The sequence below is a fragment of the Podarcis tiliguerta genome (assembly GCF_965153285.1).
Source record: "Podarcis tiliguerta genome assembly, chromosome: 2".
In the NCBI taxonomy this organism is placed as follows: domain Eukaryota; kingdom Metazoa; phylum Chordata; class Lepidosauria; order Squamata; family Lacertidae; genus Podarcis; species Podarcis tiliguerta.
This window is the reverse complement of record NC_139535.1, coordinates 19,752,592-19,777,262: the sequence shown is the minus strand read 5'-3', so window position 1 is coordinate 19,777,262 and position 24,671 is coordinate 19,752,592. Positions and strand designations below refer to the sequence as shown.

The 24,671-nt window shown below is 47.4% G+C and overlaps 3 protein-coding genes across 5 annotated transcripts in view; 1 reads left to right on the top strand and 2 right to left on the bottom strand.

Moving 5' to 3' along the window:
- Positions 1-216: 216 nt before the first annotated feature.
- On the bottom strand, positions 217-3,368 carry JAGN1 (jagunal homolog 1). Its single transcript, XM_083426806.1, has 2 exons — positions 3,208-3,368; positions 217-1,869 (listed from the first exon to the last, which is right to left on the bottom strand). Exons 1-2 carry the CDS (start codon positions 3,294-3,296, stop codon positions 1,407-1,409), a joined length of 552 nt encoding a protein of 183 aa, XP_083282932.1. The 5' UTR covers positions 3,297-3,368; the 3' UTR covers positions 217-1,406.
- A 130-nt stretch (positions 3,369-3,498) lies between these two features.
- RPUSD3 (RNA pseudouridine synthase D3) lies at positions 3,499-14,907 on the top strand. 2 transcript variants are annotated; one of them, XM_083426484.1, is made up of 9 exons: positions 3,499-3,699; positions 4,981-5,123; positions 6,840-6,884; positions 8,129-8,225; positions 9,591-9,698; positions 9,860-9,944; positions 10,172-10,298; positions 11,423-11,562; positions 13,155-14,907. In XM_083426484.1, exons 1-9 carry the CDS (start codon positions 3,605-3,607, stop codon positions 13,362-13,364), a joined length of 1,050 nt encoding a protein of 349 aa, XP_083282610.1. In that variant the 5' UTR covers positions 3,499-3,604; the 3' UTR covers positions 13,365-14,907. The 2 variants fall into 2 exon arrangements, with proteins under 2 accessions (XP_083282610.1, XP_083282611.1); XM_083426485.1 differs by lacking the exon at positions 11,423-11,562 and having other exon boundaries at positions 3,531-3,699.
- A 2,297-nt stretch (positions 14,908-17,204) lies between these two features.
- TTLL3 (tubulin tyrosine ligase like 3) overlaps positions 17,205-24,671 on the bottom strand; it is a 35,371-nt gene continuing 27,904 nt past the window's right edge. Inside the window, exons 16-18 of one of the 2 annotated variants that reach the window (XM_083424902.1) lie at positions 22,572-22,729; positions 19,808-22,307; positions 17,205-19,451 (exon numbers count right to left, since the gene is read on the bottom strand). In XM_083424902.1, the coding sequence (XP_083281028.1) occupies positions 22,158-22,307; positions 22,572-22,729 (308 nt within the window). In that variant the 3' untranslated portion in view covers positions 17,205-19,451; positions 19,808-22,157. Of the gene's footprint in view, positions 19,452-19,807; positions 22,730-24,671 lie in introns of those variants that run through there. The other variant, XM_083424903.1, reaches the window with a different exon arrangement.

Here is a 24,671-nt window from a genome sequence, read left to right as displayed (position 1 = left end):
GAGGGGATATTTACTGAGACCTTTCACGGACACTGGAGGTACTGGTGGGCAGTCTTAGCACTCATGCACACCACATTGTTATCTGGCACTACGAGGCCCTCAGCGCCTCCTGAAGACAGGACAATGCATGATTGAGGGTGGTTTCACCTCTAGCAGCTCGAGCCAGCTGCCACCATCACACCCACCCCCTGCTAATTAAATACAAAACCCAGGTGCAACGTTCTGCAATATTTTTCTTTATTTGGTACCCAAGTACATGGGTGTGTGTGTGCTGAAACTCATTAGCTGGGAATGGGGTGGCGACAGCAGTCTCTGGGGCACCCAGGCATTTATAGGAAAAGGCAAGGGGGGTTATGAGCAAAGATGGAAACCCATCTACATGACTAAATGAGCAAGGGACAGCAGGCTGTGGTTGCGTCAATTGGGCAGTTGGGCTTTGGGCAGTGAGGCTACAGGGAACCAGACAGAGGGCCTTCTCGGTAGTGGTGCCCTCCCATCAGATGTCAGAGATAAACAACTACCTGACATTCAGAAGACATCTTAAGGCAGCCCTGTTCAGGGAGGTTTTTAATATTTAACGCTGTACTGTTTTTAACACTTGATTGGTAGCTGCCCAGAGTGGCTGGGGAAACTCAGCCATATGGGCGGGGTATAAATAATAAATTATTATTATTAGTAGTAGTAGTAGTATGTAGACGATTGATGTCTGTAGTGATGTGTGCGGTTTGCATTGTGGGGTAGGCTGTCGAGCGTTTTGCGGTGGTGCCCCCCCCCCCAAGCTCAACAACTGTGGGCAATCTCCCCACAAAAAGTGCAAGAACTCTGAGCAATTCCCCTCTCCCAAAATTATTTTGTTGCGGTCCCAAAAAATAGGGGTCGTTATACACAGAAAAATACGGTAAGTACACATAGCATAATCTCTCAAAAGGGCTTGATTGGGAACTCTTAAGATGGGTGAAACGTGATGGGACCTCAAGCCTCACCATGAACTCACATCCTCTTACCCAACTCACATCTAACCAACTCAAGAAGATGGAGTCAGTCTGCCTGGTCACGATTCAGCATTCAAAGCAGCAGGAGCATCCTGCATCTCTCAGTCTGAGCAAGCTAGGTAAGCTCTTTCTGAAAGGCACCAGATGCCTCTCCCATAAATCCCTCCCAAAAGGAGGGTTGCCCAGGTCTGCAGCTCCTAGTCCCTGTGGCTGCCAGCAGAGGGTCGGAAGGCACCCACAGAGGCTTTCACCCTGCTCAAACGGAGCCCTTGCCATCTCCCATCAGCTTGGCAAGATGGGGAGGGCAGAGAATCCCACATAGCGCCATCTGCCTCTGCTTGAGCAGGGCACCCCTGAGCCCCCACCCCAAGCCCCCAGACATCGCTGCATGCAGGTGAACTCCTGGCCGCCTGTTCATTTCTTCTTTTTCTCCTGTGTGCTTGTAAACCAGGAGTCCAGCAGCTTCTTGCTGTAATACAGCTGCCAGCCGTGAACCTGCACGGCGACCACCACCAGCAAGTACATGACGGAGACGGCGGAGAAGCCAAAGATGAAGCGGTAGGCCTTGCCGTGGCGGTAGAGCTGCTGCGCCATGGGGAACATCTCCATGCTGCCATAGATGAGAGGCGCCACTGAGAAAAGGCCTGTGCTGATCATGGAGATGACCAGGTAGCTGATGTTGTTCCGCGGGAAGGAGAAGAGGCCGAAGAGCGAAGGGACGATGCTGAGCAGGTACGGGTACTCCCACTGGTAAGGCATGGCCACCTGGTCGTGGGGCAGCAGCTTGAAGTGAGCGACACACATCTGCGCTGCCACCAGAAGCCACAGCGCTATCTGCATGTAGATCAACTTTTTAATCTCGGACTTGAGGGACACACTGTGGGAAGCAGAGGGAGGGAGGGGGCGGCAAGGATCAGCAAGAGCCAGCACTAAAAGGTAATTTCAAATACGGTGGTGAGATAGTCAACACCAAGACAAACTGGTGAAGAACTAGGCAGAATGACATAGGCTATAAGCTAAGAAAAACCCAACCAAACCCAAACCCAAAGCAGGGAGTTGATTTTCTGGATATTAACCACTACCATCTCAGACTGCAGAATTATAATATTATTGCTATTTATTAATGTATGTACCGCTTAATGCCAAAATAAGCTTCTAAGCCAGTGTTTCTCAACCTGTGGGTCCCCAGATGTTGTGGGACTACAACTCCCATCAAGCCTAGCCAGCATGACCAGTGATCAGGGATGATGGGAGTTGTAGTCCAACAACATCCAATGTTTTCGTTTTTGTGTCACTTATTCTCATCTCAGATCCCCAGACATTGTTGCAATGCAACTGCCATCGTCCCTGACTGCTGGCTGAGCTGACTAGGGATAACGACAGCTGTAGTCCAGCAACATTCAGGGACCCCGAGTTGACGGACGCTGCTCTACATCCTCAACCATGAGACTTAAGTGCTGTTGGACTACAGCTCCCATCATCTGTGACCACAGGCCGTGATGACAAAGGCCGAAAGGATTTGGAGTCCAACATAGGCTGCTCTCGACCAATTGAGCAAAAGAATTCCGACTGTACTGGTCTGTGGCGATTGGGGTGATCCTATTTTAAAGAACAGAGAATCAAATATTTTATGGGGGGTGCTGCTGATAATTTAATTCTAATATTCTGCAAGGAAGGTGGAGCTGCAATCCAGCTGCCAGCTTTTTTTTAAAAAAAGAACAAATTTCCTGTGCCTTTAGCAGCCGCACAAGAAATCAAAATTCAGTAGAGGAAAACTTTTCCTAGTGCAGATACTGTGATGGAAAAAGCCTGGCCAGCTGAATCTCCAGCTGTGTGAAAGGCACAGGCAGAGGAATAACAAAACAAAACATCATTAGTAGGTGGCGGAGCCATCAACCTCTTCACACAACACATGATCTCCTCCCCACCCACCCTCACCCCGTCTTACTGCATAGTGATTTACCGGGCGATCTGCACAACGACGTTACATGCATTTAGCTTTCCCCCACCCACACTTTTGAGCAAGAGGGCGGCGGCGAAAACGCAACGACGCTGCCCGATAAGCGGACGGGGGGGGGGGGACCCCACGATGGCGAATGACTAAGGAGGGATGACAGCGGGAAGCTCCGGCAACGTGCACTGCTGCGGAGGCGGCGGAAGCAACCTGGTTTCCCCCGCTGGGCGCGCGGCTTGCTGGCCCCACCCCGCACCCCACCTCATTTGGTAGTGCTGTGCCACGCGCTCCCGGTGCCGGAAGTCGCTGCCGTCGGTTCCAGCGGCTCGAGGTCCCGCGCGGGACGCCATCTTTCACCAGTGGGGTTAGCGAAGCAGGTAAGCGAATCCAAGTGCGCATGCGTCAAACCAAGGCCGTTCCCGATCCCGTCGCGTCGGTGGCTATAATGTTGGAAGCGAGGGGGGGGCGGCTGTTTGCTCGCCCCCGTCTCTCTGATTGGTAGCTCTCGCCGTCTCTCGTGTGACGCTGACCAATCGCCTAGTTAGTAGGAGAAGGGAAGGCGGGGGGAGCCGCGCCAATGCGAAACTACATTTCCCAGCGGACCTAGCGAGCCCTTTCCTGGTTTATCCTTCGCCGTTTTGCGCGCGCGTGGGTCTGAATGGAGCCTTCTGCTCTCCTCAGGGTCGCGATGTTCCGCTCGAGCCGTTGGTGCCTCCTCTGCGGGTGCGGAAGGCCGTTCAGCTCCCGCGCTTGGTAAGAGGCTCTTGAGGAAACTGGGCAGGGAGTCGGTTTGTCTCCCCCCCCCCCACTGTGTATCCCACTCTCTTCGGCCAGCCACCTCTCAGCCTGTGCCAGGCAGAAATTCAACAGGGGTGGTTTGGTCGTCGTCCCCCAACACAGGGGATGGAAGTGATAGGAGGGAGGCATCACCTGTTGAGCTTCCAAAGCTGGAAACAAAAGGTGGCTGCAGTGATAATGAGGCCCAGACGTTTCTTTTGGATACAGATTTAAGTTACTGGAAGGAAGCTCCTGACTCTTCCATGACGCACCAGCATCCTGTGAAATGGACAGAGGTGTACAGGGTTGAGCCAGGGTTCCTTTGGGGCTTAGCCCCAATAACCTATTTCTAGTGTTAAGGTCTAATTCTGAAAAGTATGGATAAAGAAAAAAACGCCTCCAAGCACGTGCAGAGTGCCTTTTGCTTTAATCAGTAAGTGCAACCTGGTATTAGGAGACAGAAGATCTAAAGTAGGTAATGGGTTTTTTTGGTTTTTTTAATGCAACATTGAGCCACTTTTGCCCCACCGAACAAAAACCCTGCAGGTGGTTTGACTGACGAGTTGGGAACTTGGGGAGAGGCTGTCAGTTGAGGTGGTGGAGAGAATATTGGATGGCACTGGGTGCAAGTGAAGGGAGATATTTGAGAAGGGGGCAGGGAGGGAATCAGAAGGTGTTTGAGATCTGGTTGGATAGGGGTCGAGTTTGTGAAAAGTGTTGTGTGGTAAATAATAAGTCCTCTCTCCCCACTGGCCCTAAATGTGCTCATTCGCATGTCTTACTGATTTCAGTTAGATTTAGAGAGCTAGTGTGTCTCTCCTTTCTGATGTTACAACTACCCTGTGAGAGAGATGGAGATGGAGGCGTAAAAGAACACCATCACTACATCTGTTTTAAAACTGGCTCCCTAGGGTCCCTTTTGCTGGCTGTTGCCCATAATCATAATAACCAATTCTCTACATACATATCCCAATTTCGTTTTTCTCCCCCCGCGTAAACTCGTTTACTTGATCACTCTGTATTCTGAGCCCCTTGATGGGCACAGACCCATTATATAATCCAAAGCTGTTGTTAGCAGCTTCTCTCATAGATGGAAGATATAAATCCAGATCACTATTTATGTATTGTTAGAGGAAGTTAAGAAGGGCAGGCAAGCTGTGTGTAGAAGGAGCCAGTGTCAGAATGGGAGAGGAAAGTATGGAGCTTAAGGACAGCTGGCTATATATTGGTGATTATTTACAGTTTCTTATTTTGTAGGTATCAGTTGCTGCAGAAGCAAAGAGGCTCACGGAAGCCAGTCACAGACAACTCCAGTGAAGGAAGCATCTTGAGTCCCACAAGATCACTCAGCCCCGAGGAAACGTTGAACCTGCTGGAAGCATCAGTAGTGCATGCAGATGGTATGTCTGTCATTTCTCATAGCACTAGAACGACATGTGAAAAGGATCTTGGGATTGTAGCCTTAATCCAGAATGCGGCAGCTAGATTGGTGACTGGGAGTGGTCACCGGGACCACATAACACCGGTCCCGAGAGATCTGCATTGGCTCCCAGTACGTTTCTGAGCACAATTCAAAGTGTTGGTGCTGACCTTTAAAGCCCTAAACGGCCTCGGTCCTGTATACCTGAAGGAGCGTCTCCACCCCCATCATTCTGCCCGGACACTGAGGTCCAGCACCAAGGGCCTTCTGGTGGTTCCCTCCCTGCAAGAAGTGAGGTTACAGGGAACCAGACAGAGGGCCTTCTCGATAGTGGCGCCCACCCTGTGGAAACCCTCCCTTCAGATGTGAAGGAAATAAGCAGTTATCCTATCTTTAAAAGACATCTGAAGGCAGCCTTCAGATTTAATGCTGTACTGTTTTTAACATGTGATTGGGAGCTGCCCAGAGTGGCTGGGGAGACTCAGCCAGATGGGCGGGGTATAAATAATAAATTATTGTTGTTGTTGTTGTTGTTACCACAAGCAGCACATGAATCAGTAAGTGTGATGCAGCTGCAAGGAAGGCTAATAAGATTTGAGGATGCATTAATAGAACCATAATTTCTAACTTGCTGGAAGTAATTGTTCCCGTTCATTCTGCACAAATCAGACCTCAACTTGCTGGAATACAGTCGTACCTTGGATCCTGAACAGCCTGGAACTCAGATGTTTTGGCTCCCGAATGCTGCAAACCCAGAAGTGATCGTTCTGGTTTGTGAACGTTCTTTTGGAACCCAGATATCCTGCAGCCAATCAGAAGCCACAGTTTGGTTTTCGAACATTTTGGAAATTGAACAGACTTCCGGAACGGATTCTGTTTGACTTCCAAGGGATGACTGTACTGTGTCTGGTTTGGGGTGCTGCATTTTAAGAAGGTTGTGGACAAATTGGGACAGATTTAGTATTCTAGTGGGGTGGGTGAAGACGCAGTTTCACATAGCTTAGCCCTAGAGCGTTATAATTCAGACCTGCCTGCACAACTTGTGCTCACCAAGCTGAATGCAGCTCTCAAGCCATCTATGATGGCTTTCCAGATACTGCACTTGACAACTTATGCTGGGTTTTCAGCCCAAGCAAGGTACGGGCAGTAAAAATAGGTGTATAGATCCTCTGTTGGTCTGCCATACATGGTTAGTGAGCTGCATTCTTCCTAATTGTATAGACCTGGTATAAGCGAATGGAAAAAAACGTTGAGAGTAAAAACTGGCCTATTAGCCTTGGCTGCTCTAGCGGAAGATTGTGAAACTTGCAGTAGATCCCCATTCTGCTTAGGCTGAAAGTGTGCAGAATGTAGCTTGCATAGCACACCTTTGTGTGTTTATGTATTCTCTCTCTCCACAGCCCTGTCCCGATCCCTCTGAATTTGGTGTCTTTTGTTTAGAATGCTGCTATCAAAAAAAAGTTGTTGGGGAGAAGGGGGCATACATTTGAAAGGGAAAGGAAATATAGAGATGGTGGAGAGGAACAGGGATTTCTGCTTATACAAGAAGCCCCTTTCCCCGAGCATGGAAAATTCCACCCAGAGCCTCCTTTCGATTCTGCATTGTGGCAGAGGTTGTTGACATGTGTTCAAGTTGTTTTGAAGACTCCAGCAATCACCATTTGTCCCTGAGGCTCCTGGTTCTTTTGCATTTCAGGTTCACTGGTGGCCATCAGCAAACCCCCTGGCTTACCTGTGACAGGTATGTGGCGTTACATTTTGATGTGTTTGGATCCTGTGAGGTTGCGTCCCTTGGGCATTTCCTTTTAAAGTGGAAATGCAGGATTATAGAAATGCCTTTAGAAATACATACAGATATGCCTGTAGTGTACAGATTAAATATGTGTTGTATGTGGCCTCCCCTTGCGCTTGGCAGTTAGGGCAGAATGCTGCAGCACAATTACTGACAGGAGGGAGGCCTTATCAGCATATAACACCTGTACTCAGAGGTCTGCACTGATTGCTGATCCACTACCAGGCTGAGTTCAAGGTGTTACTATTAGTGTATAAAGCCCTTAACAACACTTGACTAGTTTACCTGTGAGATTGCCTTACCCCACATGTGCTCGCTGAACTGCTTTGATTGGCAGAATTGGAACTTTTACAGATGCCACATAATATTCACACTGCATCTGTCAGAACTTGATCATTTCGTGTGGCGGCACCGACACTTGGGAACTCCCTGCCTGTTGATATCAGTCAGACACCTTCACTCTATTCTGCTGGAGGCATTCTTATTTAGACAAGCCTATCCAGATGTTGCGCTGTGGGTTCAACTACAGAGCATAGTACTTGCCAATCAGAAGGTCGGCAGTTTGAATCCCCGCGACGGGGTGAGCTCCCATTGCTCGGTCCCTGCTCCTGCCAACCTAGCAGTTCGAAAGCATGTCAAAGTGCAAATAGATAAATAGGTACCACTCCGGCGGGAAGGTAAACGGCGTTTCCGTGCGCTGCTCTGGTTTGCCAGAAGCGGCTTAGTCATGCTGGCCACATGACCCGGAAGCTGTAGGCCGGCTCCCTCGGCCAATAAAGCGAGATGAGCGCCGCAACCCCAGAGTCGGACATGACTGGACCTAATGGTCAGGGGTCCCTTTACCTTTACCTTTATCCAGATGTTCAGAAAGTTTGTATGAGTTTTAATTTGTTTTAGTTTATTCTATTATGGTTTTAACTTTCTGTATGTTTTAAATTGCCGTTGTAATTTTTTTTAGTGATAATTTTTTAAATCTTTTTTTGTAAACTGCTTCGAGGTTTTTTTCTACAATCAAGTGGTATACACATTTTGTGAAATAATAAGTAAATAACTGAGCTCCCAAAGTAAAGCTGGACCAGGGTGGGAAGGGCTGGCAAGCCTTTGCCAAAACAAGCCTCTTCTTTGCAGCCGTGAGTAATGGCTAGCTTCTGTGTGGCATTATTAATTTCCCCCTCCTTCTCTGCCAACAACAGGCAAACCGGGGGAGCTGACTTTGCTGTCTCTTTTACCGGATCTAAGCCAGAAGCTTGGCTTCCCACAGAACCTCGATGTGATAAAAGCTGCAGTAAAGTAAGTAAACGGAGACAAGGTTTTGGAGAGAATGACAACAGGCTGTGTACAGGATGGGTGTTACTGATTTTAACCCCACCTTTCTTCCACCATAGAACTTAAGGCGGCATGCATGTGCTCCCATCCAGATACTGCTTTGCTTCAGCTTCCCATCCTGCACCTCCAGACCATGCCCTGATATTAAAATTTTGACAAAATCATATTAAGACAGAGGGGAGGAATTTGCTGATAGAATATATGATCTGGAATACAGGGAAGGGAGGTCTGGGGAGGTCGCAGAAATAAGTTAATGCCAAAAATATAATGAGGATAAAAATTGTTTTTATTTTTTTATATTTTTTGCTGTTTTGTGTTTGTGTGTTATTGTATTTTTTCATTCTTGTTGTGTTGTGGTCTGTTTTTTCTTATCTTTGTTGCTTTATACTTATTGTAAAACTTAATAAAAATGATTAAAAAAAAAAAGAATGCATTCAGTAAAATCCGATTAAACTGCTGTATTGCAAGAGAAGCCATAGCACAGAGGTTAGACAGCTGATCTGTACTACAGCTCCAGTTTTCCGGATATGATTGCGTGCTCTGAATTCACTTCAGAACTTCTGTTTGCAAAAATAAAATAAAAATGGTTGCCAAGGGCTAGTGGAAAGATTCGTGATTGGCTCTTGGAAGTCAAACGATTGCGAGGCTGGAGCAACTCCCTATAAGGGAGGTTATATAACGCTTGGAGATTACTCGCTTAGAAAAAGGGACAACAGTCAAGGACTATTTGAATAAATATTGTAATATTAAAAATTAGAAATTACTTGAAAGTACCAAATAGGCCTAGGATCAAATTAGGATTTATTTAAATAAATGGGATTTAGAACACTAAGAAAAGTGAATAAATTTGATTATAATTGGAATATTGTTGTTTAATAATGATATTGGAAAGCTGTTACATTCAGACACAAGGAAATTCAGAAAGGAGGGACTAGAGGAGGTCAAGTAATATAAGGTTGGATTTTTAAATAATTAAGTTTGTGTTGTATATTTGTTTGTTGTTGTTTTTCATAAATGTATTTTTTGTTTTTGCTTTGGTTTGTTTCACGGTTGTGCAACGTTTGTTGCAGTATTTGTTATAATTGTAGAAATCTTAATAAAAATTATTGCAGCGGGGAGAAAGGAAAAGGGACAACAGGGTGGGGAGACATGACAGAGGTATATAAAATAGCCTCAGATACTGGCGGGAACTTGTAGCTGTTGTGACCTTTGTGACCATTGATGCCACCTTGCATGGTTTTAAGCAAGGCACTATTCTGTCCACGGGATTACTTACTCATGGCCTGTGTCAGAGAATCACAGATAATAAAGGATTTTGCCTCTCCCTAGGGAGAGTTCTGGACTTGTTCTGCTCTCAGGTTGCCCAAGCACCACCCAGCGCCTCCAGGATTTCTACGCCCGATGTAGGAGAGCAGGAGATCCAGCCGCTACCTACTGGTGAGATGAAGACTTCCTAATCGCTTCCCGTTTCCATGGTAGGGTGGGGATCCCTCAGCAAAAAGACTTTAGGTTCCCATTCTGCCTTCCCCATTTCCTTCAAAGCGTTGTAGGCCCAGTTTGGTGTGTGTGTGGCCTGACAGAAAACCTTCTCTTTGCAGCGCTGTCACTACCAGGATCCCTGCAGCCTCGGAAGGGGAAATTCGTACCTGTCTCAAACTGATACAGGTCGAAGACCATAAGCTGGTGAGGATAGGTTTTTAACAGGGAGGGAGGAGAGGATTTGACTCTAGAGAATTTGCCTGCTGCTGCGGGCAGCTCGTTCAGCGGAGTCCTTGCAGGGCCTGAAAAGTTTGGTCTCGCTTCCTCTGGGATCCGGTTGCCTGGACTGGGCGCAGGGGTTACTTTAGCTGCTGCAGTTACCATTGGCCGTCAGGAAACACACTGACTCCGGGCTTCTGTGTGGGTTGCAGGTGGTGCCAGTGGCTTCCCCTTCTCGAGGCAGCCTCCAGAGGAAGGAGGTTAGAAAAACACAGACACTCTATAAGGTGCTGGACTCCCGCGAAGGCTGCGCCTTGGTGCAGCTACAGCCACTGACAGGTGCGTGACGGAGGCCCCGTGGCACAGAGACAGTTGCAGGAATAACTGGAAAGGGGCGCTGTGATATGGAAAGCAAGCTGAGAACCTGACACAAGTTCCCTCAATTACAACTACTCCCCCAAGATTTTCCCCATTTATAAAATGTACAGTGGTGCCCTGCAAGACGAATGCCTCGCAAGACGGAAAACCCGCAAGACGAAAGGGTTTTCCATCTGCAGAGGCGCTTCGCAAGACGAAAATTGACGAAAAATTTTGATTTATTTTTTTTGCTCCAAAACCCCTTTTTCTGAATCGCTAAGCTGCTAAAAGCATTTTAGCAGCAAAACCGCTAATCCCTTAAGCCTTAAAAAGCCGTTTTTAGCCCTTAAAGTGCCAATAGCGCTAATAGCGCTAATCCGTCAATGGGCTTGCTTCGCAAGACGAAAAAACCGCAAGACGAAAAGACTCGCGGAACGGATTCTTTTCGTCTTGCGAGGCACCACTGTATAAACTTTTTGATCAAAAAGCTCTCCAGGTAGCCCAGCATACACTTTGGAACCTGAGATAGCAAACCCTTAGCCACCTCTTCTTTTTACAGTTGATCAGGTTTCTAGCTCTCATGACTGTAGAGAAACCTCTCCTGTACATTACTGCATAGTCGTTTACTTGACGGGCCGGAAGCCAAATGAAACTGGGTTAGGTCCTTTTATAATTAGGCGATGGGGTGTTCATGACCAGTTGATTTCCCTGTCCCTCTCTGCCTTCCCTTTTCCTTCTCTTATTTTAAGGCTCTTTCTCTTCCTTTCCTCTTACCATCTTAGCCTTGCCCCCCAGAAATGCTTGCCTGCCCTTTCCCCCCCTTTTTGCACATTTAAAGTGTTTCGTTTTGCAAATTACGGTAATACGGAGCAAACCTCTGCAGTCTAGGGTTCTGTCCTTTTGCTTCCTTTCCTTATTTTGGACTGCAGAAATCTGGGTTCCTTGGGTACAAGATCAGGCTATCATAGTTCTTGTTTTTTGACGCTGTCCATTTGTCTTACTCGGGTTTTAAAAAGAGCTTGGATTGCGAGGATCACAGTGTGAAGCATTGTTGGGAAAGTCTACCCTGAGGCCCCCTCCTCATCTCTCCTTTGTCCTTTTGGCAGCCTTCACTAACCAACTCCTGGTCAGCCTGATACTGCTGCTGAGCCCTGCGCTGGGGGACCACGTGTATTCCTCCCGTGTGGGGTCTGTCCTGGGGGAGCCCTTCCTCTTGCCCGCTGAGAGTACCCTGCCTCGCACACAGGTACCAAACTGCTCTGATGCTGCCTCCTATCTTGGTGTCGGGGATCTACAGAGCGATGGAGCAGGATAGAAGGAAGGAACCTGACTGAGCAGTGCCTTGGCACAGTCAAATCTATGTCTCCACAAGCCAAGGCTATACCACTTGGGAGATAGCAGCAGCAATCAAATTTTACATCCATTGGGGAACCTTTTGCCCTGCCATCTGGGGCTGATGGGAGTCCAACAACATGTGGCTCCTCATCTCTGCTTTATGGCCATACAAGTAGCTGACATTCCTGGCTACAGCCTTCCAACTTCTCTTTGTGCTCCAGGAGCCTTTCCTTGTAAAATTGGGGCCCAATGGAAACGCATCTGTTTCTCCCCAATCCTAATCAAACACTCTAACTGCTCCATTGCTCCGGCTCCCTCCTAACTTCTGATGGCAGGGACATGCCTGGAGTAGGGCCTCCTTTTCGTTTATTAGGATGGGATGCATTATTATTATTATTATTATTATTATTATTATTATTATTATTATTGTAAACCACCCTGTGATCCTTGAAGAGCGGTATAAAAATCTATTAAATAAAACAAAATAAACTCTTTGCTTCCATGCTTTCCCCCCAGACCTCGCAACTCCCCAAGCCGTTACTAACTTAACAGGGGCAGACGGGTACCACACAGGTCTAATTCCTTATTTATTTGATATATATATACTGCCCTTCATAAGATCTCAGGGCGGTTCACAGAATAAAATGAACTTCAAAGCAACTGAATGGGGGTGGTGTAAAGGTACAGTGGTGCCTCGCAAGATGAAAAGAATCCGTTCCGCGGGTCTTTTCGTCTTGCGGTTTTTTCGTCTTGCGAAGCAAGCCCATTGACGGAGTAGCGCTATTAGCGCTATTGGCTAAAAAAGGGCTAAAAACGCTTTTTAAGGGGGGGGACTAGCGGTTTTGCTGCTAAAATGCTTTTAGCAGCTTAGCGATCCAAAATTAGGGGTTTTGGAGCCAAAAAAAACCCCGAAAATTTTCGTCATTTTTCGTCTTGCGAAGCAAGCCCATAGGGAAATTTGTCTTGCGAAGCGCCTCTGCAGACGGAAAACCCTTTCGTCTTGCGGGTTTTCTGTCTTGCGAGGCATTCGTCTTGCGGGGCACCACTGTATTTAAAAAAAAAAATCAAAGAAAGAACCAGACTGTAAGACCTTCCACACCACATCTGATTTGGAGCTCAGTTGATCTTCCTACTGTGCTTGGACATGAGACCCTTCCAAGCTCCAGGTCCTGCTGGGGGCGAATTAGTCACTATTCTGTAACGAACCGTCCAAGCTTGGCCAGGATAAAAATGAGACTTGGCGCCCTCTCTTGGGCTATGCCAGGCTTCCTCAACCTTGGCGCTCCAGATGTTTTGAGACTACAATTCCCATCGTCCCTGACCACTGGTCCTGCTAGCTAGGGGACGATGGGAGTTGTCCGCCAAAAACATACAGTGGGCCGAGTTGGAGGAAGCCTGGGCTAGACAAAAAGCTCCCCGCCCCCAAAGTATAATAAGGACTGTTAGGCACTTTCCTGTAGAAAGTTGTAATGATGACGCCTTCCCCTCCCACCCTCTTGACAGGTCCTCGAAGATGCTTTGCTAAAGAAGCTGCGCCTGAAGCAGCAACTGGTGCACCGATTGCCTCTCCACCTCCACCTGCACCAGCTCCTCCTCCCGGCCGCCGGCTCCCCTTCCTCCCGCACTGTGCTCACGGCTCCTCCGCCACCTTTTTTCCTGAAGACCCTTTGTCTTCTGGGCCTCGCCTTGCCGCAGGACAAAAACAAGCAGTGACAAGGCATCCGAAGCGTTTGCCTCAGCTCAGCAGGTACCGCCTGCCCCGGTCAAGTGGAAGCGATGGCTTTTGACAGCCAGAAGCAGGTCTCTGCCAGGTTCTTGCTGCGGGAAGAAGCGTCTCGTCTCCTACTGGCCGGATGCTCACAGGGCTGCTGCTGAAGGATGTGAAAGGGAGAGGCTTCCTTTATACCTCCTGCGGTCTTCACAGGGCAGCAAAAGCAATTTTTGGAACTTTTGGTGCCGTGCAGCAATGAAGGTAGCAGCGAGGGAAACCTGGGTTCTAGAGTTTATGTTTGCCCTGATAAATGCAGCCTCCACAGGCTGTGAACCAGCAATTGTGTACACATGGTTGCGCCATGGCAACGCGAGTCAGGGCTGGCTTGGGGTCCAGGCCGGAAAAAGCTTAGGCACACCCAACTCCTACTGAAATCGGCGGGAGGGCTGCACTCCCATTAACTCCAATGGGATGCATGCGCTCCTCATGCTGTGTGGTTTATGCTCCTTGCAGCACTAAGCAATTGCTTGCCAATGGTTGCCTTTGGCACTCAAGATAATGGCACTCTTCTGGGGGGTAAAGCAGCGTAGGATTCTCTCCTTTAATCCGTATATCTATGAAACACAAATGACTAATGAAAAAATGTGCTTTGGCTTTTCACTATTGCTTTTCTAAACACACACACACACACATACATATATATATATATATATATATATATATATATATAGTGGTACCTGGGTTTAAGAACAGCCCTGTTTACGAACTATTCGGTTTACGTACTCCACAAAACTGGAAGTAGTGTCCTGGTTTGCGAACTTTACCTCGGTCTAATAACGGAAGCCAAACAGTGGAAGGGCACCGGCAGTGGGAGGCCTCATTAGGGAAAGCGTGCCTCGGTTTAAGAACCAATTTGGTTTAAGAATGGACTTCTGGAAAGGATTAAGTTCATAAACCGAGGTACCACTGTATATATATAAAATCAGAACCTTTAAGCATAAACAGCTGTTGCTGAATGGGTTTCAGATAAGGATCCCTTTGCTTATTCTGTGCCTTCTATTGAACTGAGAGTAATTTTTAAAACCGTCCAGGCCACCCTTCCATATAAATATTCTCAGGGTAACTTTTATGTGATTAAATAAATAACTAAATGGCAATAAGATGAAAACGCAGCTTCCAAAGTGGCAGCAATTTATAAAAATCTGTTTTAAGGAAAGCCTGGGGAAAAGACAAAGGCCTTCCCCGAGTGATGGACAGACTGAAGGGCGGGCAGGCATGGGAGCCTCCCTGGACAGAGGGTCCCATAAGCAAGGTGCCACTGCTGAGAAGGCCTCACCCCAGTCACCAGCTGGCATTATCCATGATGCCAGGATGTGGGGGGCATGTGTGTGCAAGGTTGTAGTTGTAATGCTGGTTTAAAATGTTGTCTACAGCTGGCAGCCAGCTCCTCCTCCCGTCTTATCTGAAGTGGCTTTGTGCGATCTGAAAGCTTGTCCTCTTCTCTGCTGATACGAATTGATCCGATAAAGGTGTACCTTCCTTGTTTTCAGGCCTAGTAATTTAGTAGTAAGATTGATTTGATAACCGCTGGACTGGTGCCGTTTAACTTACGGCAAGAGGCACAGAGTTGGAACAAGTGCTCTCTTAGTAGTGGCAGATGGTTATCTTTACAATGGCTTTCTGTCAACAGGGTAACCGGAGAGCCTTGTTGAGTTACTGCAGTGAGATAACTGGCATAAGATTGCAGGCATCAAGTTCATCCTGTTTTCAGGCTGTATTATGGTGCAGAGGTGCAAGCTGAGTTCAGACTAGAGGAATGTTTATGAGGTGGGGTGAATCTAGTTTTGTGTTATACACATAGGTCCAGGCCACTTGAGTGAGTTTGCAGACCTGGGCACTACCATATTAATTGGCCACTTTTTCCTTTTCTTCTAAAGAGGGTGGCTGCAGAGGGGTCTAGAGCAGTCTCCTGCAAGGGCCGTGGGCCAGAGATTCCTGCTTTCTAGCAGCAGCAGCAAGTGAAACTTACGAGAGGCAGAATCAGGGCTCTTGTTGGCAGACATAAAGGTAAAGGGCCCCCTGACCATTAGGTCCAGTTGTGGCCGACTGGGGTTGCGGCGTACAGCTTCCGGGTCATGTGGCCAGCATGACTAAGCCGCTTTTGGCGAACCAGAGCAGCACACGGAAACGCCGTTTACCTTCCCGCTGGAGCGGTACCTATTTATCTACTTGCACTTTGTGCTTTTGAACTGCTAGGTTGGCAGGAGCAGGGACCAAGCAACGGGAGCTCACCCCGTCGCAGGGATTCGAACTGCCGACCTTCTGATCGGCAAGTCCTAGGCTCTGTGGTTTAACCCACAGCGCCACCTGCGTCCCATTGGCAAACATACACACACTAATAATAGGAAACAAGCATTGTTTACTTCCTTCAGAATGAGGATTGCTGTTTAAAAACCTACAGCTTATTCTTCTTTAAAGGATGGAAAGGCCAGCATTTGTCCCAAACAAAATCAAGACCTACATAATTTCCCCCCTTTCCTCCTATCTCTCCCCTCGTTCCACCCATCCCCACCACTCGTGTTAAAAGAATGCAGCTTATGGTTTGTTGTGCAGCATGTAAGTGTTAGAGTGCTACCTGCAGTTAGGCTGCTTTGGAAAGAACAAAGAAGAGCGACTGGGAAATGTGTGCACAGCCTTGCTTGCATTTTGGCGCTTGCTGCCATCTGGAGCCAGGCTGCAGCAGAGCATCGCCAAAGTGTGTGTGTAAGAAGTGGAAAGAGACTTCTTAGTTGTGTGCATTATTGTGTCTCATGTTGGAGGGCTGCAGCATGCTGTGATCTCCCCTGTTGTCCACTATGTAGCTATAAAACAATGCTACCGCTGGGATAGGTTTACAGGCCTATTGGTCAGCTAGAGAGGCCAGAATGGAAGAATCTTAATGCATGGAGTGGAAAGCAAGAGGGGCCGTTTTCGCTAGCAAGACCAGTGGTCAAGGATGATGGGAATTGTAGTCCAAAAACAGCTGGAGGCCCAAGGTTGGGGAACACTGAGATACATTAAGACATCAAAGAACGTTTTCAAATGTGACAAGGGTTTCCCTGCAAAATAAAAATAAATAAAGGGTTGGGAGAGGAAACTCCAGGTACTACAAAGTGATGTTAAAGGTTTTGGTATTTGGCCTGGGTAAGGGACTACTTGTACATTTAACCAACGAGGAGTTTATCAGCCCTTGGTAGAAAATTATGGCTCGAAAAGCCTCTGGTTGGACTTGGACCATCCTTTTTATCTCATTTGGGTTATGACATCACCCTTAAATCCTTTTTGAAGAACCTAATAATAATAATAATAATTAATTAATTAATACAAATTAGCAAAGTACTTCTTTTTGAAGAAGGGAATAGTGCCAGCAGTAGGGAGACTGGAGTCTAGGAAAGCTCCTTTTTACAGAGTCAGAAAGATCATTGGTCCATCTAGTTGAGTATTGTGCCCAGAGGCTGGCAGAGCCTTTGCAGGGTTTCAGATACAAGTGTTCCTGGGCTCAGCCTGGAGTTGTCAGAGGCTGAACCTGGTCTCTGCTGCATGAAGAACACGTTCTCTTCTTACACTATGGCCCTGAGCGCCACTGGTGCCGTAAATGAGCCTTACTCCCATTCCAGTAAAATCTCAGACTAGCACAAGCAAAGCCTGCCAAGACTATTTGGTGGTTTCTTTGTAACATGATCAAGTTTCAGATTTTACCATTCCGTATAAATGACAGACTTCTCAACGTCCTCCGTTTTAAAGAAAACAAATCAGTCCCCAGCCCCTTTGATCAGAACGTGAAAAACTGAATGCTACAAAGATCAGACTCCAAAGGTAGAAGTTTTATTTCTCTTTCACAAACTGCAATCCACAAACCCACTCCACCAGCAAGATGCCATCGACGTAAAGAATATTTTTTTAGAAACAGACTCGCCAAGGAAAGCTGTACAAATGTCAAACACAACCGCACAAAACTTGTATTCTTGGTTCTCTTCAGTGGTTTAGGAACAATGAGCAACAAAAGAGATGCATCAAAGCTTCCACTTCCTGCGTTTGGAGAGTGGATGGAATTGCCACTCGCTTTTTTACTGTCATTGCCCCTTAATGGCAGGAGTAGCAGTGGGGTAGAGAAGGAATCTGTGGCCCCCCAAAATTTGGTAGACTCCAGCTCCCATCACCCTCAACCATTGGCTACATTGGCTGGGGCTTATGGGAGCTGAAGTCATAACATTTGGAGGACCACATATTTCCCCATGCTTGCTTTAATGGCCGTCTGACATATTGAAATATAACCGATGGAGCTTTTCCTGCCCCTCTGTATATGAGAAAAAGGTTTGCCTGCTACATGACTCTGACTCAGGCTGCTGGCAAGTATGGGAACAGGGCTGTGTTTTTGTTTGTGTAAGTGAAAACCGTAAGCTTGAGTAAGAACAAGGTAAAAACAAATTATAGCATGCTTTTGTATTGTAACAAAAAGATACAACACAACTATATAACCAAAGCCTAGATAAATATATGGAATAATAAAAGTAATTTTTTGAAAAGTTCTTCCAGAAGGTGGTAAGATTCAGGTGGACTTCCAGAGGAGAGCCACCCAGAATCCTGAAATAAAGATGCCTTTATTTCGAAGTCTGTTCATCTAGCCCAATACTGACTATGGTGACTGTCAATGACTCTTCAAGGTCTTCAGTAAAATCTGACCCCAACCTTTCTACTTGAAATCCCTTAACTAGCAATGCTAGGGATTGAACATGGGGCATTCTGCATGCCAAGCATATGTTCTGCCACTAAGCTGTGGTCTCCTTCCCTTTCTCTTCCATCTCCTTTTAATGCAAGAACAATGCTAGCCAGCAGCTGCTCCAAACCTGCTTATGGAGACCGTCATGGCATGAGCAGAGGTGGGCTGTTGTGTAGAGCTTCATACAGGAGGATGGAACCTCAGCATGGAGGAGAGGCCATAAGGAGCCCAGCCACGTCCTAGAACAGGGAATCTGTGGCTCTCCCAATGTTGGAGTCCAGCTCCCATCAAGCTTAGCTGGCATGGTCACCGTGATGTGAATTGATGGACTGCAGCCACTGGAATCAGTCACCCCTTTTCCTAGAACAAGGAACTAATGTCTTCATTTCTAGTGGCACCTCGAGCTGAAACCATGGGAGAGACCTGCTAGAAGGCTATGGCATCTATGAAACCATACTGTGTGGTTATTAAAACATTTCCTTTTGCACATACACCCAGAATCCACAAGCCATCTAACATACCTACCCCCCCCAAGACAGGCATTTAACAAAGCCTGCATTGCTACTACATGGTAAATTAATGAGCTTTCAGGTGCTTTGCATTGGCCATGGGAGTGATAAGCTGAAGCGCCCCTCTTGCCTTTTCCTCCCCTCCGCAGGTCAGTTCCCAGAATTGTGTCGCTCTGTATTTAGCAGAACCCAGCATGGAAAGGCTTTGAATTTTCCCACTGAGTTCTATATGACGAATGTAACTGGGCTGCAACCTGGAACACAGTTAATTGGGTAAAAACAGACATTGGGAATTCCAGGAGTGGAAGGGGGGGGTTAACTCCCCGTTTTCCGGAACAGAAGAGTCACGGTGGCACCAACAGTTTTATCCCCTCTGAAGGAACGAATGTGAATCCTCCAGCTGCCAGGCACCATTTTGTTGCTCCTGGTGGCAGGATAAAGAGATTGTGGAGGTGGCAGGTGTTTTGTGGAGAGGAAGGTGGGAACAAAAACAGGCGCGACGGTAAGTTCAGGTGGGGTGCACCTGAAAGAACAAAGACTGGACCCAGTCCCAAATCCACACCTCAAATTTTGCTAGCAGTGTGCTTACCCTGATTTATATATATAAAGATAACAGTTCTGAATTTCGCCTCTCATACCCAAGCATTGTTAATGCTCCTGTGTGAGTCAAAAATACCACGCGGGGAACTGACTTTCAGGAAGTGAAGCAAAGACTGGCCAGAGAGTTTTATGAGTGGAGGGCAGGGCATCGGTAGAGAATAATATTGCCCTCTCTGCACCCCCAAGCCAAGTATGAAATGCCTCCTAATCCAATAAAATAGCTACAGTGGTGCCCCGCAAGACGAATGCCTCGCAAGACGGAAAACCCGCAAGACGAAAGGGTTTTCCGTTTTCAGAGGTGCTTCGCAAGACGAATTTCTCTATGGGCTTGCTTTGCAAGACGAAAATGTCTTGCGATTTTTGAGGGGTTTTTCCGCTCCCCAACCCCTTTTTCTAAAGCGCTAAGCTGCTAATAGCCTTTTAGCAGCTAATCCGCTAATCCCTTAAGCCTTTAATCGCCGTTAATAGCCCTTAAACTGCTAATAGCGCTAATCTGCTAATGGGCTTGCTTCGCAAGACGAAAAAACCGCAAGACGAAAAGACTCGCGGAACGGATTCTTTTCGTCTTGCGAGGCACCACTGTATTTCCTTTTTCTACAGCCAGGATTTTTTTAAAAAAAGATTCATGCTAGTATTGGCAGCCCAGAAGAGCCTCTATTCTCTTGGGTGGGGTTATTCTTGAACCCTGAAGGCAGGCCATCTAGGAGAGGGAAAACACTGAGCCTAAATCTCCATTGCCTGGCGGGATATCTTTGGGAGAAGAGAAAGCTAAGGAGTATACCCTACACAAATCCAGAGTGGAGTCCCTAAGTGGGTTGGGTGGTGCCTTGTACAACGCCTTCTGGTAACTCTTGCAGCCAAGCTGGTGCCAATGTACGGCTCTGCTTTCCTTTGGAATGCATCAGCGTGGCCACGGGTGAAGTCCTGTTCGTCTGGCAGCCCAGAACCTCCATATTCACTGCCCAGGCTTGTACCCCAGGGAGGCCACTTTGGTGTGGCTAATGCAGCAGTTTGATTGCTCTAAAAATGTAGGGTGGCGTTTTTGTTTATCTACACAAGAACCAGCCAGGCGGTTCTGTACCGATCCAACGCCTAGTGCAAATGTAAGGAACAAAAGAGGCTTGTACGTTTGTCTGAACTGCGGTGTTTGCTTCCACAGTAGACTCGACACACAAATTATGACTATCTCGATTGTTTCTGCCTTCTGCCGGGGAAGAATTTCCGAAACCAGATATGTTAAACGGAGCATCTTTTAGCCAAAGGTTGGGTTTGCCTCCTTCCCCGCCCCCCACCTGTCTGACTAGCAAGAATTCAAGAGGTGAAAGTTTCTCTGGATTAATATGATGAGACAAATTGATGGAGGGTCTCGCTAGCTCTGTGTCTCTGGGTACCAGTTGCTACTGACTGCAAGTTGGAGATGGGCTGTCGCCCTCATGTCTTGTTTGGGCTGGTGGCATCTGGTTTGCCACAGTGAGAACAGAATGCTGGACTAGACAGGCCTTTGGTATGATCCAGCAGAGCTCTTTTTTGTTTTTTAAATTTCACTGATGGGGGGATGGGAGTACCATCTGCTGAATTTGATGGTCGGGCAGCTGTAAAAATCACAGGAGCACCGCCGAGGTGGGATGGGGTGAGGGAAGAGTGACAATCTTACCTGAAACCTACTGCAAGACTAATAATTTTATAATGGGGCCTATGGGATCCTGTGCCCTAGATCAGTAATTTCACACAAAATGTACATATTTAAATGTTAACAACATAACCTAGCATCCGTTCCTAGAAGCCTTTTTCAAAGAAATTTTCAAAGAAATTTCCAGGGCTTTTTTTCAGCATGAACTCGCTGGAACCTGGTTCCGGCACCTCTCAGGTGGGGGCACCATTGCCTTTCTAAAAGAACAATGGAGGCATTCGTGGTAAGTTCCGGCACCTCTTTTTTTTCTAGAAAAATAGCACTGGAAATTCCTATACAGTGGAACCTTGGAAGCTGAACGCCTTTGAAGTCGAACGTTTCGACTCCCGAACAATCGAAAACCCGGACGTGATTGTTCTAGTTTTCGAATGATTTTCAGAAGCCGAACATCTGGCGCGGCTTCCGATTGTCTGCAGGATGCTCCTGCAGCCAATCAGAAGCTGCGCTTTGGAAGTCGAACGGACTTCCGGAACGGATTCCGTTCAACCTCCAAGGTACGACTACTGGTATTAAAGCCAATATTTCTCTTGTTTGTCCACCACCTATTTTTGCACCGAATCTCTCATTGTCAGAGACAATTGTGTATTTACAGGCTGGTTACTTAAAAGCTGGCCAGGTTATCATCCATGTTTAATGCCCTGGTTAGCAATTAGTATTTACTGGGAAGGGGTTTTTTTGGACATGATAGATGGTATCAAGCTGTGCCCAGCCTCATGAACCTTCAATTCCTCTGCACATATACTCTTGCCTCCGAATTGGCAGCCGTGGGCGCTGGTTAGTGGTCAGATTCGGGGAGCCCTGTTGTGCTCCAGACACACTGGATGATGATCCCTGTGTTAAGGACTGACAAAGGCAGAGGGCAGCAAGCATGGTTCTTTGTTTTAGCATGTGAGATAGAGCCCTCTTATGACCTAACGGGTCTCTTTCGCTCTCAGCAGTTTTGATCTTCTTTCTCCATGGCTTTGCAACTCTCGCCTTCTGCTGGGTCTCCCAGGGTGCCCCATTTTTCACATCGATGGTTGGAAGACTTCCAAAAGTTATCAATCGTGTGATAGGGAAGAGCCTAGGAGCAAGCTAATTCTGCAGCCTGGCGGTTGTTTCGGGGAAGCAGAAGAGAGACCCGGTCGTCTTTAGAATCTACAAACAATTGATTCAGGCACTGCACGACCCACTAGAGGTCTTCTCAAAGTTCCAAGCCAGAGTGGATTTCTACGTGCAACTCTCCCGGAGTTCCTCCTCAAATTTTTACCAAGCCTGACGGCATCGAGTCGGCTGCCGTGGCGGAGTTATTGCATGTGGTTTCATAGTCTCCTTTCCCCCCCACTGGAGGCAATACAGACATCTGATTTTCAAAAGCTGGTACCAGGGGTGGCAGGTGCTGTACATCCTAGACATATGGGTGAGGGAAGGATCAGTGGTTACTGGACTGGGAGGGTGGGAAGCATGTCCAAAGAGGGGGTGTGGGGTGTTTGTGGTGACCTCTCGGCTCCTGCTCGAAGCTGCAAGATGTGTTCTACAGAGGGAAGCAGCTTTCGACAGCCTCCGAGGGTGGAGATGCGGAAGGAGGCGGGCAGAGAGGGGCAATGCTGCTCAGTGGGGCTTCTCGGGGCAGGAGTGTGGTCCCGTGAGCACTCAGGGACTCGGTGTATACCTGAGCCTGGCATGAGATGACCACCTTGCGGTAGAAGAATTTGGGAGTTCTAGGAAGCCGCCGCCGAGGCCCAGCTCTGGAGCTGCACAGCACTTGCCAACTTGCCATGGCCTTTCCGTTGCAGAAGAGGCGGGGGAGCTTGTGAATTGCAGCCAGGCCTGGGGAGGAACCAATAATAGAGCACGTTGCCTTGATGCTGAGAGACCCCGGAAAGCTCTAAAACGTTCTAAAAAGAGCGCCCCTTCCGCGCAGACGGGCCGGCCGCTTTTTAGCCATTGGCAGAAAGCAAAAACAACAACAACCCAAAACAGAATTGTGCAACGGCCTCCAAAATGAGAGGAAAGCCCTGGCCCAGCTCCTTTTGCAACAGCGGGGGAAAAGGAAGGGAAGAAACGAGCCCATGCAAAACTCACGGCACTTTAACCCCAACAGCCACTCGCAGGCCCCAAAGCCAAGGCTTAAGAAGCAGCAGTCAATGCAGGGAGGCATGGACATGTCACAACATACCATATAGACCACTGAAGAGGCCCACCACAGTGGACAGGCACCTGACTGAGAACCTGTGGGCTGAAAGACACACTCATCTCAACCTGTGAGCTCTGAGCCCTCCTCAGGGATGAAATGCCTCGACTCTAGGCCACTATGAGCTTAAATGTACAACACACAGTGAAAGGAAGCAACAGTTTTGGCAAGAGCTTTGGAGGAGGCTGGTGTCTGATGAAAACGAGAGTCCAACTGTCTCCATGGTGTTTTATGGGCTGAGCAAAGCTACTTTATTTTGCATGTTTGCAAACCTTAACATTCCCGTATTCCAAGTCTGCTCGCACCTTTCTGTTGTGCACATGAAGAATAGTGGGTGTGTACTTTGTACACACCAGTGCTGTATATTGTTATCAGTTCTGGCCTGTCATGCAACTGTTAAAGACACAGGCAGCCCCCTTGGAATGGAAATTCAGTGACAAGGCAAGTTTCACCTGTTGGATTCAGTCCATCACACAAGTGTTAAAGGCAAAGGGTATTTTTAAAGAAGACTAGCAAGCCTACAATGGCCTCGGAGGCACAAACCCTATTTGGCTGATTATTTTAAGAGGCTACAGGGGCCCAATGGCAAGCTCTACCCTTTCCAGTACATTCCGGTTCTGTGCGTTATACTCGATTATACTCAGAGTGGATCCATTGAAATTAACGGACCTACATCAGTAATGGCCATTAATTTCAATGGGAGGAATTCAACATCACTCTAAAACAAACCTTTTGGCAATGCAAACATTTCTGTTTGCTTGACAGAATGACTCCCCACCCCCCACCATGTGCTGTTCTGGAGTGGTCCAAACCACACACCCCAAGCTGATTTTTGGGGGGGTTGTGGAGGGGAGGAATCCCAATGTGCTAGCAGGAGTCCTTGCACTGGCTATCAATAGCAGAGCTACTTAGTTGGATCCAGCCCAACTTTTAAGTAAAAGCTTAATACAACCCCCAGTATTTACCGTATATAGCAAACTGCCTGCTTCTGAAAAATGTCCTTTAACTCATGGAGGGCTATTGATAAGAGGACTGTGACTTCCGGCAGGGAGAGGGGCTTGCATGTATCTTTCATGATTGTAACACACACAAACAATGAATGCCTCAAGAGGGATATGCTGGGGGGAGAATCCAGAAGCAGGAATCCATTGTGATGATAAGGAATTTCATTAGAGTGAAAAGGGCCAGCTTTAATTTTTATTTTTTCCATTAAAGAGCATCCCTAACCATGAATGATATTTAGGATCATGTTAATGGAATACCTTGCACCCATGCTTAGCTTATGAACACAAGAAGAGCCTGCTGGATTGGGGCCCATCTAAGTTCAGCATCCTGTTCTCACACCACCTCAGCTTGGTCACCTGAATTTTGCTAGTCAGTGGCTTATTCGTGCATTCTGCTTCAGTCCTTGAAGAAATATTTGGTATATACTGTTGTACCTTCCTACTTAATTCAACCAAATGGGTGGTTCCTCGACCATAAAAGTTGGATGGAAGGGCAAGAAGTGTGCCGATGCATTAAGAATGGAGATGAAGAACCACAGGGAGGAGGGGAGGTCAAGTGCCACCACTCCTCCTC